General features: G+C 41.7%; 1 protein-coding gene across 4 annotated transcripts in view; it reads left to right on the forward strand.

Moving 5' to 3' along the window:
- Window positions 1-14,704, forward strand: part of Kctd9 (potassium channel tetramerization domain containing 9) — a 32,107-nt gene extending 17,403 nt beyond the window's left edge. For 3 of the 4 annotated variants that reach the window (XM_075950289.1, XM_075950287.1, XM_075950286.1), the window contains 8 exons: window positions 362-420; window positions 614-742; window positions 7,098-7,165; window positions 7,266-7,361; window positions 8,040-8,189; window positions 10,081-10,186; window positions 10,812-10,945; window positions 12,698-14,704. In XM_075950289.1, the coding sequence (XP_075806404.1) occupies window positions 393-420; window positions 614-742; window positions 7,098-7,165; window positions 7,266-7,361; window positions 8,040-8,189; window positions 10,081-10,186; window positions 10,812-10,945; window positions 12,698-12,814 (828 nt within the window). In that variant the 5' untranslated portion in view covers window positions 362-392 and the 3' untranslated portion in view covers window positions 12,815-14,704. Of the gene's footprint in view, window positions 1-361; window positions 421-613; window positions 743-7,097; window positions 7,166-7,265; window positions 7,362-8,039; window positions 8,190-10,034; window positions 10,187-10,811; window positions 10,946-12,697 lie in introns of those variants that run through there. The other variant, XM_075950288.1, reaches the window with a different exon arrangement.
- The last annotated feature ends 42 nt before the right edge of the window (window positions 14,705-14,746 follow it).

Here is a 14,746-nt window from a genome sequence, read left to right on the forward strand (position 1 = left end):
ATTCAGCTTTAAAATTTGCTTTTTAGATATCGTAATAAACATTGATTGCATGTAAAAATTAGCAGTATTTCTAGAAACAACAACTTAAGTCCATCAGATAATATAAGGTCAAGAATATTGTAATAAAATGTCTTGCTAGTATTTAAATGAAAAGATATAATGCAGCTTTAAATCAAAGGAATTGCCAGATTAGAAGAGATTTTGGCAACTTACTGCACATTTTTGTTTCCCAGCATTACTCCTACCAGGTTATAGCATGCATCTTTTTGAGAGAACAGCTGAACTCAAGTATACTCTTGACTTAAATATGTTTGTTTATAAAGACACATGGAGAAATCAATTTTTTTCCCTGAATTCTTAGGAGCACTTTAGTGAATAAAGAGCCTGACAGTATGCTGGCGCACATGTTCAAGGACAGAGGTGAGTAGACACGTTCTCACTTCCTTTCTGGCCCTTTTTATCTCACCTGACGCCATAACTATAGGGTGGAGTAAAAGAATTTTTATAAAAGTAAAGACTTGATGACATATTATGTGAGTTTTTTTTTCTTTTCCTTCCACAAATTCTGACTTTTTTATGGGGGGATTTTTTTTCCATTAAAATGGTATCGCAGGTGTCTGGGGAAATAAGCAAGATCATAGAGGAGCTTTCTTAATTGACCGAAGTCCCGAGTACTTTGAACCCATTTTGAACTACTTGCGTCATGGACAGCTCATTGTAAATGATGGCATTAACTTATTGGGTAAGTTTCTCACACGTGTGTGAGTGCCGTGAATATGGATGTGTAGGTATTGGTACAGACAGGCTGTCTTTCTGTCTGGTTATCATATGTCTAGCCATACCTTTTTCATTTGGATTCTAAATAGATTTAAATTCTACCACAAGGAACTTTTATAGGTTTGTATTACTTCTGTATACTGAGTAGTGTGGTCAAAAGGAAAGACAAAGCTTTTAGATCTTGATGATAGTAATGTTTCAGTTTCAAATTTATTAGAAAATGAACTTGAGGAAAGTTTCTCTAAGACTCTTTTGACAAATGAGTATTAAGATTCTCTCATCCCTGCCTGCACCACAGGGTTTTTGTGAAGGTTCATCATCATCTAGATGAAACCCAATAATTTTTATGTAATGCATATAGAAATTAGCAGTATTGAAATTTCTAGAGATAGAGTAGTGACTGTGTATCTGAGAACTTGCAGGTTTTTGCATTAGTTGTCTTTGTTATACTAAAGCAAAATACAGGAGGCATCTAAGTTATAAAGAGACGATTTATTAACTCGTGGTTCTGGAGGTCAAAGCTAGGTCAGGTAGACTTGACTGACCCAGCATGTGGTGAGGGCAGTAAATGGTAGCTTAGCGTAGTAGAACACACAACGTTCATATCTTGATTCTGAATAGAGAGACTTGGGTCACAATCCCTTTTGAGGGTATGGCTCCAGTGACTTAAGGACCTGCTATTAGGCCCCACCTTTTATGGGCCTACACCCCTGTCTGTTACTAGTACCCTAGGGTCCAGGCCTTTACCTATGACTCTGTGGGGAGCATTCTTCCAAACCGTAGCACTCCCCAGGTGAATAAATTTGGCCAGTGTCTGTACTTCCAGTATTGTGGGGGAGCATGGCAGTTTGTGGGCCATATGATTTCTGCATACCTATGACTAAACATCTGGGGAGACAGCTTGTTGTGTGTTAAATGTAAGGTTCCCCCACAGATTTGTGTTTGAACCCCTGGCTCCTGTGTGGTGGTGCTGATTCAGGAGGCTGTGGAATCCTAGTGGTAAGCTTAGGCCATTGGGAATTGTATTTGAAAGTACTACTTAGCTCTTTCCTGTCTGCTCCTGAAATATAAACATGTCACACTGCAGATGGACCCAGCTGCTCCATCCTGTAATCTGCCTTGTGCTCTTTACATAATGGATTGTATCCTTGAAAACATGAGCCCAAATAAGTGTCTCCTCCCCTTAGGTTGCTTCTGTCTAGTATTTGGACACAACGTGACAGAGCCTCACAGTTTCATAGGGTTAAGTCTGTAGTTGCTTAGTTCTGTGTGGATTGGCAGGGCATCATGACAGTAGGAGCATATGCTAGAAGAGGTTTTTAAGTCTCATGGCAGACAGGAAGCAGAGGGTAAGGAGGAGCTGGGGAAGTAGATCTCTTTTAAAGCTATACCTTACTGACAAGCTATACCTTACTGACTATACTCCAACAAGGCCACACTTCCTAAGTTTTCAGAACCTCCAAAAATACTAACACCAACAGCAGACCAACATTCACTCCTTATGTCTGTGTGATCCTTTCATTTTGAAGCTGTAACATTCTGTCCTGGGTCCCCAAAGGCTTATTGCTATCTCCTAATGAGAAATTCATTGTCCAACTTCACAACTTCCCATAGTCTTAGCATTTGCAGCACTGTGCAGAAGCTTAAATCTGGAGTCCGTACTGAGACTCAGAGCAATCTCTTAGTGGTAAGGTCCTGAAAAAAAAAATCAAAACGAAAACTGCATATTTTTAAGATGTAATGGCACAGAATAAACACCCCTATTCTCAGAGAAGAACTGAAGCATTGGAAAGAGGATCGGGACTCTGTTGGTTACTCTTCTGTTGCTGTGACAATGACTGAGGCAACTTAGAGAAGAGAGAAAAGGTTGATTTGGGCTTAGAGTTCCAGAGGGAGAATCCATCGTGGCTCCTGGCAGGAAAGTGTGGCAGCAGGCAGCTGGAACAGGAGGCTGAGAGATCACATCTTCAACCACAAACATGACAGAGCATGCACTGGAAATGGGACCAAACTATAAACTCTCAAAGCCTTCCTCCAGCAAGGCTCCATCTTCTAAAGGCTCCATAATCTCTCCAAATGACACCACCAGCTGGGGACCAAGTGTTCAGGTACTTGAGCCTATAGGAGATTTCTCATAAACATTTCTCGTTCAAGCATGGGACCAAACCAAGCAAGGCAGATATTAAATCCTTTAGCTCTATGTCTGGCAACATCTAGGGCATATAATGTGACCTCTCAAAGGTTTAAGTGTTCCCTGCTGTACCTTACCATTTGTTTTGCCCATGGCCTCTCTTCCTGGGCTGACTTTGCTCACCCCTGGTAGCTTTCCTTGCCAGACAATTCCATGTTCCTGGTACCTCTAACTCTGCCTCCTTTTGGAATCTGGACAGAAACCTCTGACCCTAGAATCCTTGCACTTTATATTCACACAAGAACAGTGTTATATGGATGTCTGCTGCCAGTTTAGATGTTAGATGGGTCTCCGTAGACAAGTGCTTTTCACCCTGTGGGTCTCAACCCCATAGGGGCCGAGCGACCCTTTCACAGGGGTTACCCAAGACCATCTGCATATCAAGTATTTACATTACGATTCATACAGTAGCAAAATTATAGTTATGAAGTAACAACGGAAATAATTTTATGGTTGGGAGTCACCACAACATGAGGAACTGTATTAAGTGATTGCAACATTAGGAAGGTTGAGAACACTGCCTTAGACTATGGCGTGGAGTGGGTGCTGAGTACTTGAGTGGCTGGATCTGAAAAAACACTTTGCTAACTGTGCTTCTCTTCTCAAAGCAAAGTTTTTCACATGAAGTCAGACGTTCATATCCTTGATCTGTGGTGGGTGAGTCTGTTCCTGAGATGTCCACTATCAAAGTACTTGATCTCTTTGAGATGGTGCTAATCTCTTTATCAAGCTGCCCTCCTCATCTACAAAGTTATATACTGGTTTTTCAAATCTTCCTTTTCTGTTTTGTACTTCCAGCTCTCCAGTGGAGGCCAGGCTGAGTAGCCAGCTGCCTGGGATGCAGTCTGGATGTTATACTGTCTTGAAATGCTCTCCACCAGACCAATCAGTTCATTGTTTTTAAACTCAGCCTCACTCAGATTCTTGGATCATGGATAGAACATAGAAATTCTTTGCCAGAATATAATATGAGTGACTTTTATTCTAATTCCAGTGGAGTGCTAAGTCTCATGAATCAGGCCTTCACTATCTACATTCCTACTGGTCTGGTCTTCAGAGCTTCAAGCTGTCTTGTTTACTAAACTCCACTTACAGAAGTTTTAGCGTTTTTATACCCTGCTTTCCCACAAGCTAGTTTGAAAGCTTAGATCCTCATGGTCAGTAGTTGTCACAGGATCACACCACTTCCTCTGATAACACTGTTTTGTGTTAGCTATCCTCTATGTCTGCAAGTGAGGAACGCTCCTGGGTGCATTCTGTACATCATCTTAAGTACGTGTAGTTCCCACCCAAACAGTTTTATATTGCCTCCAGGTTCCCTCAAGTCATCTAATACTTTAAAAAATAATCCACAGTAATTTTTCTGAGACCGAAATGGAGTAATGGAGCTAGAGTTCAAGCCTAGGTGTTCCTGGTGCTAGCGGAAAATAGACTGGATATTCTTTCAGCTGTCTGAATGTGGCGTTTTGTGCATACAAAGCTTTTAATTCTAAACCTATAATTAGAAAGGAAGCCATACCACATTCCCCATGAGGGTCTGATTTACACAAAAGGTCTTGGTGAACTGAGAGTGAGGCCCTAGAAAGCCTCTTTATTTAGGGTTTTTATAAGGATTGATACCTCGCTGCCCCTTGGGGATAGGATGCAGAGGATCCCTGAAGCTGGGCAGGGAGCATGTGACTCGGCAAGTGTGTCCTAAGACTGGCAGGAAACAGATGACCCCGTGAGTGTGCACCTAAGGCTGGGCAGGAAACATGTAACCCTGTGAATGTGCACCTAAGGCTGGGCAGGAAACATGTAACCCTGTGAGTGTGCACCTAAGGCTGGGCAGGAAACATGTGACTCCGTGAGTGTGCACCTAAGGCTGGCAGGAAACAGATGACCCCGTAAGTGTGCACCTAAGGCTGGGCAGGAAACAGATGACCCCGTGAGTGTGCACCTAAGGCTGGGCAGGAAACAGATGACCCCGTGAGTGTGCACCTAAGACTGGGCAGGAAACATGTGATTCCGTGAGTGTGCACCTAAGGCTGGCAGGAAACATGTGACCCCGTGAGTGTGCACCTAAGGCTGGGCAGGAAACAGATGACCCCGTGAGTGTGCACCTAAGACTGGGCAGGAAACAGATGACCCCGTGAGTGTGCACCTAAGGCTTGGCAGGAAACAGATGACCCCGTGAGTGTGCACCTAAGGCTGGGCAGGAAACATGTGATCCCGTGAGTGTGCACCTAAGGCTGGGCAGGAAACAGTTGACCCCGTGAGTGTGCACCTAAGACTGGGCAGGAAACATGTGATCCCGTGAGTGTGCACCTAAGGCTGGGCAGGAAACATGTGATCCCGTGAGTGTGCACCTAAGGCTGGGCAGGAAACAGATGACCCCGTGAGTGTGCACCTAATACTGGGCAGGAAACATGTGATCCCGTGAGTGTGCACCTAAGGCTGGCAGGAAACAGATGACTCCGTGAGTGTGCACCTAAGACTGGGCAGGAAACAGATGACCCCGTGAGTGTGCACCTAAGACTGGGCAGGAAACATGTGATCCCGTGAGTGTGCACCTAAGGCTGGGCAGGAAACAGTTGACCCCGTGAGTGTGCACCTAAGGCTGGGCAGGAAACAGATGACCCCGTGAGTGTGCACCTAAGGCTGGGCAGGAAACAGTTGACCCCGTGAGTGTGCACCTAAGGCTGGGCAGGAAACAGTTGACCCCGTGAGTGTGCACCTAAGGCTGGGCAGGAAACAGATGACCCCGTGAGTGTGCACCTAAGGCTGGGCAGGAAACAGATGACCCCGTGAGTGTGCACCTAAGGCTGGGCAGGGAACATAAGCCAGGTTGCTTATGAGTGTGTGCCACTCTGAGCTCTGCTCCTCGGTTGTATGGCTGGAAGTGGAGATTGACTTTCCCAGAAGAGATTATTCTCTTCCTCCCAGCTAACTGCTTGGCCTTTCTTATTGCAGTCTGAGGGGCGGGCGGGGTCATGTCTGTTTGGTTTGTAATTCCTGAGTGAGTTTAGCCAGCCAAGTAACAGCCCTCATTTGGAGCATAAAGCTACCCTGTACTCTAATGAGAGGAAATGTGTGTCTATTTAACCATGCTGAGCAAAGTGTGTGATGCATAAAATCCCTTTACTATTAGAAATAAAGAAGTATAAGTGTCAGTTATAATTTTGAGTTATTTCATGAATTTGACTTAAACTCTAACAGTTTGTATTATTTTCTGATTCATTAAGATATTTATAACAAACCCAGTTTATTTACTCCATTAAAAATAGACAAATTATCAAAAACAAGTGAAATATTTTTAATTGAATTTCACACTAAAAGCACCACTCAGTTGATTATTTTAGGAGTATATAGAGTTAAGATTTTTTGCTAGTGGCCTACTTAACTACCAACATAATCTAGAAATATGCCAAGCTTTTGTTGTAATGTATTTCTTTTTTGTGGAAAAACCTGTTGATTTATTTCCTCAGAGTCTCACTCTGTAACCCAGACTGGACTGTGTGTCCTAGACTACCCCCGACCTTGGATCCTCCTACCTCTCCATCCTGAAGAATATAATGAGATTATATTCAAATTTGGCTCAGAAAAACCTGTTTTTAAAGTATTTTTCAACATTCTGTGGGAGCATTCTAAACCACAATTACTTGTTGCTATTGCCCAAGCTTCTACTTCTTTAACTAGGGAGATGGACAGTCAGTAAAGTGCTTGCCCCGGAAGTGTCAGGACTCGAGTTCAGTTAACTAGAGTGTGTTAAGAAGTTGGGCATGGCAGCCTGACCTGTAATCCCACAAGAACTGAGACAGGAGGGGCGTCCTCAGAAGCTCACTGCAGAGCTGTCCCAGCCTGCTGGGTGAAGTTCCAGGCAAATGAGTCATTCTCAAACCAAGGGTGATCAGCACCTGACGAGTGACACTGGGCTTGTCCTTTGGTTTTCACCCACCTGTACGCGCGCGAGCACACACACACACGTGTGTGTGTGTGTGTGTGTGTGTGTGTGTGTGTGTGTGTGTGTGTGTGCAAATGGGCCTACTTGTGGAGTCTCAACACTATTGTGAGATTTTAACAGAAAATGTTATATAAATATCAAAATGAATTGTCCTGTGTGAAAGTCACATATTTTATATTTTGATAGGTGTGCTAGAAGAAGCCAGGTTTTTTGGTATAGACTCACTGATTGAACACCTAGAAGTGGCCATAAAGGTGAGACATTTTTTTTAAATCTTGATCAGTATTAAACTTATCGTAAGTATAACTCCAAAGACCCCATTGATTTTTTTTTTTTTTAAATCTCTTTCTCAAGAATTCCCAACCACCAGAGGATCACTCACCAATATCCCGAAAGGAATTTGTTCGGTTTCTGCTGGCCACTCCAACCAAGTCAGAGCTGCGCTGCCAGGTAACTCACGCAGACCGTTCACTGCATGGCCTGTGCATATCCGCAAATCTAAGAGCTGTTCCACACTCCTTTTGAGTGTCCTTTTTTCCTTTAAATGCAAGATGCAGTTCAATTGTGAGCTGTGGCTTTGATTTAGTTTTGAAGTGGCTAGTGCAGAGGAGATGGAATAGCCTCTTTTACTGTCTAATTGTGCTTTGTGGAGGAGTCCTTGAGTAAGGTGGAAATTGCAGCAGTTTAAGTTATGTGCACAGTTACCATGTGTGTGGCTGGTCAGTGGCAGAAACTTTTGTGTCTTAAAGCATTACAGATTTTGAAGACACCACAGCATGCATCTTTTCCCCCCTTAAATAAGAGGATTGGATTTTAGAATTAGTAAAGTGATTGCTAGTTTATTGCAGTAACGCTCTCAGCAGCTATGTGACGGACTATGGCCCCTCTTTAGGATATCCACCTTTCAATGTAGTGTAGCTATCTCTATCCTAATATGTGGGGATAAAATTTCTTCTGTGAGAACCCATGAAAGCCATGGGTGCCATGTAGTCTCAGTTCCATTTGCTTATGCTGATAATAAGCTCCATGTGCCAAAGGCTTCTGTAAATCTTGGTGCTTAGTTCCACTAATTAAACTCAGCTCAGACAGACGATTCCAGCATCATGACAGTCTGCTTTTTAATTCCAGGGCTTAAACTTCAGTGGTGCTGATCTTTCCCGTTTGGACCTTCGATACATTAACTTCAAAATGGCCAATTTAAGCCGCTGCAACCTCGCACACGCAAATCTCTGCTGTGCTAATCTTGAACGAGCTGATCTATCTGGATCAGTGCTCGACGTAAGAATCTTTCTTTAGTCATAAGGAAAATTGAAATTTAGGCTGTTGAGTATTCTCAAAAGCAGGAATTGTGTGTTTACTTCAACACAGATAATTGACCGTGTGGTTGAAACTGGAGGGTCTAAAAGTGGAATGGGTTGGTTTTATTCATATCCTTTATGATATGAATAAAAGGTTAAATCCTGAGATGAGGTCCTGAGCAACCCAAAGTTGTCTACTAAATTTTTCAGAACTTGTATTATTTGCCAACTTATATGTAAGTCCAGAAAGAACGTGAAATCCATTGACCCTCATTTATGAATGGGAAAGGTAATGACTAAAAGTATCTGGAGGAGGGGTCCGAAGTGGGTGTGGTGGACATTCTGGAAGTCAGCATCTCGATGGTACTCTTTTTTCTACACATATGTGAGAATTTGTCATATATATATATATATATATATGTATATATATACATATATATATATACACACATATATATAATTTATGCATGTCTATATATGTATGTAGTTAGTTACCTGGGTTATCTGGGATTAGAAAATACATACAGAACCAATAATAAATTAAGTTCTTCGTCTCAGGACTCTAGTCTGTTTATTAATTAATTGAACCAATTATAGCATTTTGTTTTTGATAGTCATTTTTTGAGTTATTATAATCTTGATTTTATTCATTAGTTCAGCTTGTTTACTACAACTTCTGTATCAAATCTAATAAAAAAAATTAGCAAATACACATTTTAGGTGCTGCTTCTTTCTCTATTCTACCTCAGGTTGAATGGTCCTTCAAAATAGTCAAAAGTATAGACTAATAGCATAAAGACAAGTTTGAAGGAGTTAGCATTTATTGAAATGTTGGAAGACTGCTTGGTTTGGGTAGGGACAGAAAAAGATAAAGACAGAGTTAATCATTTCAAAACAACTGTTTTTTAGATCTATTTCACAAAGGTGTTCTTGTGAGTGAGCCATAATGTTCTCTATACACTAGGACTCAAGATTCTCATTGTGCCTACCTTAAATAGTAGATGTGAAGTCCAGTATATATTTCTGATATAGGAATGTAAGTTAATTGTCTCCTGTTACTGGAAGGGACTGTAAGCTGAGTGAAACTGCACCTGCAAACCAAACTTCTTCCTTATGAGTGTGCTTTTATGCATCAGTCTTAGGGTTTTAGACAAGAATAGTTATCATGTAGATCCTACACTGTAAATTTGAACACACTGAGCATCTGTTTTGATCGCCACAGTTGTGAAGAAGTCTATTAATGTTAGTTTTACAGAGATTGTAAACAATACCTCATAGAGTTCAGGCCTTGAAGGCAATGACTTAACACACATGATTTTTCTAACTTTCTGCTCTCATTATGCATTGTGCTGAGGTTTGGCAGTGCCATATAGTAGTGGTTGATACAGAAGGACTCAACAAACAGGTGACTAGTGTGATATAGATAGATAAATGATGAGCCAATGGTGGCAGTAGTGTCCTTGCTCCTGAAGTAGTGGGACACCAAGAATTTCAATTTTTTATTCCTTTCATGATTAGGAAGAGAACTCCATCCCCTGAGTTTATGTCCTCATTTCACTTACATTTTGAACATGATTGTGTGATGTCCAGGGCTGTTTATAAAGTCAGAAACAGGCTGTCATAGTTCAGATTACATCGCTGCTTCTTCTGGACTCCTGTTCTGTGTACAGTGAACATGCCGTTGTTCGTTTGCTGTAATTCTTTGGAAAGTTCTCAGTTCTTACTGGGTTTCATTAAAGCAGTCTTCAGGAAAAACAGAATAACTAATTGCAGATGCGTTGACTTGGGTCTTTTCCTATTAATTTCTTTCTTATTGCTTGCACAGATGTTATCAAGTTTAACCCTTATAGCCGGGACTCTTGTGTTCACAGTGTGCAAATCTCCAGGGAGTCAAGATGCTTTGCTCAAACGCCGAAGGCGCATCCCTGAGGCTCTGTAATTTTGAGGATCCTTCCGGTCTTAAAGCCAATTTAGAGGGTAAGGACCTGTCTGCCTACTCTTGCCTGGAAGGAAGCCCTTAAGTAAAAGTTGTACTTAAAGGTGAAGCAGGAAGGCTGTGGGCGGAGCCTCCTGTGAGAGCCGACCTGGAGAATCACTTTAGTGTCAGCACCCAGGACACAGGAAATAATGCCACAGATGTTTAGTTGAAAAGTTAAATATCAATCTCTGAGCTTTGGAAGGGAATAAAATATTCTTATGTTGACAAAAATGTAGAATTTCAGTTTCTCCTGCAGTGTAGTGTCAGGTTTTAATAGTGTTTTGTTGTTTGTGAGTTGGGCACTTTATTTACTTGAATTTAGGTGCTTGTGGTCTCCCTGACCATTAATTCACAGAGGCATATTACAAATGTGCCATTTCTTAAAAGACAAGGTTGATTTCTCTCCTCAAAAGTATTGTTCAGACACTTTATTTTATGCCATTAGAGAATAAGACACCACCATTGAAATCTATATTGCAGGTTGGTTAAAAGACAGATTTCAAGTTTATTTCCAAAAGTTGTGGAGTCTTGTCTCCTTCCCCTCCCTTAAATAATCCTGTACTTTTGCTTTCAGTGGTTAACATATTTGTAGGTTAAATTCCTCCAAAAACTTGCTTCTTGCAGGTGCTAATCTGAAAGGCGTGGATATGGAAGGAAGTCAGATGACAGGAATTAACCTGCGAGTTGCCACCTTAAAAAATGCAAAACTGAAGAACTGTAATCTCAGAGGGGCAACTTTGGCAGGAACCGACTTGGAGGTGAGGCTCCGGTCTCTGGGGAGTTTGAATGATGAGCATTACTCGTGGGATCATGCCAGCTTACTGTAAGCACAATGCTTGGCTGCGAAGCTCCACTTAGTGTACAGGGTGGCTGGAGGAAGCTATTGCTCTTTTGATTGTTTTTTATGAAGGTGGGCATAGAGACTCATGCCTGTAATCCTAGCTGAAGTGGGAGGACTGGGATTGTAAACCTAGACTGGGATAAACAGTAAAACCCCACACTTCTCCCCTCCAAGAAATGGGGCAATGGGAGCCATTTGCTTGTTGAATGATTTTGAGTTCCGGCGTTAGGTCTGACCTGTTACCTAAGTGGCAGGTGCCAGTTCCAGGTGCGGAAGGAGCTGATGAGGTGCTGTCGGCCTTGATTTCATTTACCTCTCTTTTCTTGGATCTTGCTCAAGCTTATACTAAGTTTTTCATAAATTTAATGCCAAACAGAATTTAATGGACTTTTTTGAGCTACTTGAGAAATGTAAATCATTTCTGGGTTTAAGATTAGGTTCAGGAAAAGCCCATTTTAATTTAGCATCATGTTCAGTTTGGATCTTAGTTTGAGATTTTTAATTTTGCCTGTTCTTTTTCATAAGAACTGTATTCTATGTGTCTTCTTGATTTGTAGATTTAGGTAGCTTGCTTGTTTGCATATTTGTTTGTTATCACTCATCATATAGCTTGGTCTATATTTGATTTTCTTTGCTCAGCCCCCACAAGTGCTGGAGTCATAGGGGTGTGTCACCATACCTGGCTCAGTGGCTGTTGTCTACATGGTGCTGCCAAATGCTACTTCCCGCACTGAAGGGGTATATGTATCTGTGTTGTTAAGTCCAGTGGCTAACTAACCACTTCGTTGTTGGACGTTTTACTTGGTGCAACCGAGACACTACTCTAAAGAAAATTACTTCATTTTAATTCATTTAAATTTAAATAGCTACATGTATCTGGTAGCTGTGTTATATTGAACACATGACAGATGGAATTGTATGTGAAAATTTAGATTACTGTGGACTTTTAGGTTTTTTTTTTTTCAGCCGTGATCTCTTGATAGTTCTTAGGATCACAGCAACAAATTTCTTTAAAGGCAAAAGGAACTGACTTTGCACTATTAGTATAGTCCTTTCCATTCTTTCTATTTATGTTTATGAGTATTTTGCCTGCTACATATGCCATATGCATGCCTGTTGCCCGTAGAGGTCAGAAGAGGGCATTCAGTGGATCCCTTAGAACTTGAGTTAGAGGTCATTGTGAGCTGCCATGAATACTGGGAAAAGCATTGAACCAGGGTGTGCTAAACTTTGAGAGGCTAAATCCATTATCATGGCAGGGAGCATGGTGGCAGGGAGCATGGTGCTGAAGAAGTCACCTGGAGCTACATCCTGATCCATAAGCAGGGGTGCAGGGGTAGCGGTGAGAGAGTAGGGGGAGTGAACATGCACTTGGCATGGGCTTTTCAAATCTCAAAATCCACCCCCAGTGACACACTTTCTCCAAGAAGGCCACACCTCCCAATCCCCCTAATCCTTGCAAATAGCTCTACTCCCCGTTGACTAAGCATTCAAATATATGAGTCTTTGGGGGCCATTCTTATTTGGATCACCACAGGGCATTAGTAGAAGTGTTTCAAAAATGGGAACACTTGGAAATATCATCCTGCCATGCCCTGTAATCATTTTATATGGACCTAAATTTGATCCTGAATCACTTGAGCTCCATGAGTCTTTCTTTGTCTTACAGAACTGTGATTTGTCGGGGTGTGACCTCCAAGAAGCCAACCTGAGAGGTTCCAATGTGAAGGGTGCCATATTTGAAGAGATGCTGACACCATTACATATGTCCCAGAGTGTCAGATGAGAGTGACAAGAGCTGGAGGAAGATGTCCCTGACGGAAATGTGTCCTTCTTTTATTTCTCCATCCACCGAATTGTCTAGAGGAGATAACATTGTAAGGGAATTGAGGCAAATGCTTGTTCCCAGAGGTGCATAAGGGGAAACAGTTGAATTTCCCCACATTGTGACTATAATAGAAGAACATTCTGTTTCTAGATATAGGGAAAGTAGACCATGCTGCAGCATTTTGAGTGGAGCTGGGGCATTTATCTGGTGTCTGACCAGGAGTAGTATCTATTATATTTGCTTTTATATAGGCATTGTGTGGAAGTACCATCTTGGTTTAAGATGCATTTGAGAATTTTAATTTATGAAAAGCACAATATATGCAAAATATTTATTGAACACCTAGATGCAGTAAGGATGTTTAAATTGTTAAACGTCTTGGAAACTGAAGAGTTCTTCAGGTTTATAAATAGCTTTAGTGTGCCCTCCCTCTTGAGACGCTGCTCATCATGCGCGTGTGGTGAGGGCGAGACTCCCTATGGCTCTCTTCAGATTCATTTCTAGAATGTTTACTGTGTAAGAGGAAGCCAGAGCTAAATGTGAGCCGTACTCTGTTCTCACACTTTGAGACAGGACGGAAGGAAAGACCTTGTATATCGTTCTAGAGCAGAGCGAAGGATCCACCGGCTGCTGCAGCTGTCCAGTGAGCATGCCTCAGCTTCATTACGGGCAAGTTCCATGCTGTACCACGTTAGGCTGCTCAGTCCGTTCACTAGTCCAGTTCTCGTGCTCAGTTATCACAAGCAGAGGAAGATATTGCAGAGCCAAAACACCAACCTGCATCCTCAGCACAGATCATGTAATGCCAAGTAGTTTATACAGGTCCGGCTTAAAACAGATATCTAATCTAAGCTCCATGCAGTTGGAGCTGTAAAGTCTGAATAAATTCTGCAGAGTTGCCTATGAGAATGCAACATCAGATAATTACAGCTAAAACCCTTCAGTAGCAACTAAGAAATTCTAAACTGATAATTTGATTATAGCCACCAAAAAATTGATGAATAAAAATTAAACATTTGGCTGGTATAAGCTGCATTATCAGTCAGTAACTGTGGCTCTTTTAAAAAATATTTTCTGTTGTCTTGTTTTTAAATGAAATTTTAGTCCCGTTTTCTTGAGTCATTATCTGTGCAACAGCAGCAGTAGGGCCTTCTTAAGTGGATGTCCCAGTGTCCTTATGTGTTTTCTAAGAGCAGGGATATAAGCTGTGTCCAAATGGGTTCGAGATCCTCCAGACTGGTCAGCTTGAGTAAGTGAATCATCACAGGTGACCTTGTCTCCTCCAGGAGAGTGGCATGTCTTCATTATTCTGTAGCTTATTCTTCTATCTACATATGCAAAGCTTTCCTTCACAGTAAAGAGCTCACATGCACAGCGGGAGGAGAGTGCTCCTTTACAGGGAAAGGAAAGCAACTTTGAAAATGAATTATTTTCTTTGCGTTATTATTTTTACCAAGACAGAGAAGTATTGTATTGAGAGATACCTATTTTCATAATCAATATGTGCCTAAATTATATTTAACTCATTTCACTGCGCTCTATTTTCAGTAATTATGGACTGTGTTCATTCACTGAATGGTCCTCTGCAGACAGACCTGAGACTGCAGAAGGAGCCAAAAAGATGTAAACACGGTGTGCTTGGGAACTGCAGGGTTCAGATCGTATGTAAACCGCGTTAATAAACGGTGTGGAACGCTGGCAGGCTGTGTCTGCTCTTGCTTTGGAAAGTCAACGCTTTCTGCATTTCCATGGTTACTCGTGATGGTGCCATGCAGGAGCCAACTCATACTGCTCTTAATGGATGGGCGTTTTGTTGGAAAAGCCATTAAAGCAAATTCACTTCTTGGATTTGGCCTCACGATTATCTTTCCAGAGACTACCATGCTACAG

The sequence above is a fragment of the Microtus pennsylvanicus genome, chromosome 15 (genome assembly GCF_037038515.1).
Source record: "Microtus pennsylvanicus isolate mMicPen1 chromosome 15, mMicPen1.hap1, whole genome shotgun sequence".
In the NCBI taxonomy this organism is placed as follows: domain Eukaryota; kingdom Metazoa; phylum Chordata; class Mammalia; order Rodentia; family Cricetidae; genus Microtus; species Microtus pennsylvanicus.